Here is a 1,983-nt window from a genome sequence, read left to right as displayed (position 1 = left end):
GCGAGGAGATCTGTTTTAAGATAACTTCCAAACACTTCAGGCATGAGGAAAATAATTCAAAAAAAATCTTCACCAAACTAAATTTAACATACATGTATTCCATATACTAACATTGTCCCTGCTGTATGCCTTAGTATGATCCAAATTTCCAACACAGGAACTATTTATACCATTTTCTAGTGTGTCCATATCTTCTTAAATTGGAAGAAATATGTTTAGAAAAGAAACTTGATCTAGTAGAACATATAATGGAGATAGATTAACTTCAATTATGTTACTTGAAATAAAATATCCATTATATAATGGATAAAATATCCATTATATTAAGTTACTGGCTGGCAAGCATTGAATCAAATATAGACTTCTACATACTCCGTATCTGTAGTAAAGTATTATAACATATTAAACAGATCCTTATTTTAAAATCTCTTTCCAGCACAGGACCAACCATTTATGAACTGCCTCACACAAGCCAGTTGGGAGTTATGAGGAACCCTGTCTTTTTTGATACTGTATTCTGAGCTTTTCCAGTTGCTCCACGCACTGCGTCTGGGCCAGCTTCAGTGTTCGGTTCTCCTCTGTCAGTTCTGCGTACTCCTTAGCCAGCTGAGCAGCATCCATGCTTTCTTTTTCCACTTGTTCCAGCCTGGCAATCAGCTCCTTTCTAATGGTTATGAAAAAAAAAAAAAAAACACATATATTAAAAATGGCAGTATGCAAAAATTTGTCGTCACGTCAAAGCTGGACTGTAGGTTGTTAACATGGCATTACCAGAGCTCCTGTGAAACAAGAGCCTAGAAAATTAATCTGGTAGAGTCCTCTTTTTTCCCATTAAAAGACAAAGCTTCCAAAATTGCTGATCAGTTTGCTGTTCAGTGACCAAACCTGAAAAATGTTGGTTTCAAGTATATGTGTTAGGGGCTGTTCAGCCTGGAGAACAGAAGGCTTCAGGGAGATCTTAGAGGGCCTACCAGTACCAAAAGGTGCTCCAAAAGAGCTGGAGAGGGACTTTTCCCAAGGGTGACAGGACAAGGGAATGGCTTTAAACTGAAAGAGAGCAGGATTAGATTGGCTGCTGGGAAGAAATTCTTCCATATGAGGATGGTGAGGCACTGGCATAGGTTAACCAGAGAAGCTGTGGCTGTCACATCCCTGGAAGTGTCCAACGCAATCCAAACCATCCTGTAACTGTAAACGCTGCACATGCAGTTCATGGTGGTGAATCAGGTTCCTGGACATTGCTTGCTAATACTTTACCAGAAAAACCAACAATTTATTTTTCTCATAGTACCAGATACAATTGAAAGAGAGCAAAGTTTTTTGTTCAGTTAGTTAGATTTATCAGTAAATTCTGTGAAGTGCACCTGATTTCCTTTCTGTGCCTCAGATGATTCTAGCAGACACTAGGCACATGAATCTGAACTACCACACATTGTTTCTATAATGTGTTTAGGCTCCAACCTTAGCCCTACTACTGAGGCAGAGTGATAGACCTGCAAACCTGATACTTCCTAGTCCTCTTAATAGCAGACACAGGTGGATTCAAGCTGTGGTTTCTTCTGGATGGAGTAACACAGTGCCCTGTATTCCCAGAGCTGGCCGGGAGCTGGAGTCTCCTGTATAGTATCAACTGAAATTACCTCAGCACAAGTTAAGATAAAGGAGGTCTTAAAACACGCTGAAGGCATGAGTAACTCACAGGGTTGGTGAATTACTAATTGTTCTCCACTGAAGTCATCCAGCAGGCTAGCCTGGCCTTTAAGTTTTTTTCCCTTTAAGTCAAAAATTCACCCCTGCTACAGGAAGTCTCTTCTAAAAGGTTCTTAGTTCTTTTGATCATTCTATCTCAGAGATTAGTTAATCTTTAACGGTTCATAGCCCTGTGACTTTATTTCTCAGTCATATCAAAACAGTGCTTGTAGGTCATCAGTGGGAAGATGTTAGTACCTTCGAAGTGGGTAGCTTTTGCTGCAGTCCTTAAAG

The 1,983-nt window shown here is 39.8% G+C and overlaps 1 protein-coding gene across 3 annotated transcripts in view; it reads right to left on the bottom strand.

Annotated features, from left to right (window-relative positions):
- Positions 1 to 2: 2 nt before the first annotated feature.
- MAP3K7CL (MAP3K7 C-terminal like) overlaps positions 3 to 1,983 on the bottom strand; it is a 31,757-nt gene continuing 29,776 nt past the window's right edge. For all 3 annotated transcript variants that reach the window (XM_027887087.1, XM_027887088.1, XM_027887086.1), the window contains one exon: positions 3 to 664. In XM_027887087.1, the coding sequence (XP_027742888.1) occupies positions 484 to 664 (181 nt within the window). In that variant the 3' untranslated portion in view covers positions 3 to 483. The remainder of the gene's footprint in view (positions 665 to 1,983) is intronic.

The sequence above is a fragment of the Empidonax traillii genome, unplaced genomic scaffold (assembly GCF_003031625.1).
Source record: "Empidonax traillii isolate 1590-97213 ecotype Southwest subspecies unplaced genomic scaffold, ASM303162v1 scaffold203:size1130161, whole genome shotgun sequence".
NCBI classification, from domain to species: domain Eukaryota; kingdom Metazoa; phylum Chordata; class Aves; order Passeriformes; family Tyrannidae; genus Empidonax; species Empidonax traillii.
The sequence above is the reverse complement of the archived record's forward strand: the minus strand, read 5'-3'. Positions and strand labels throughout refer to the sequence as shown.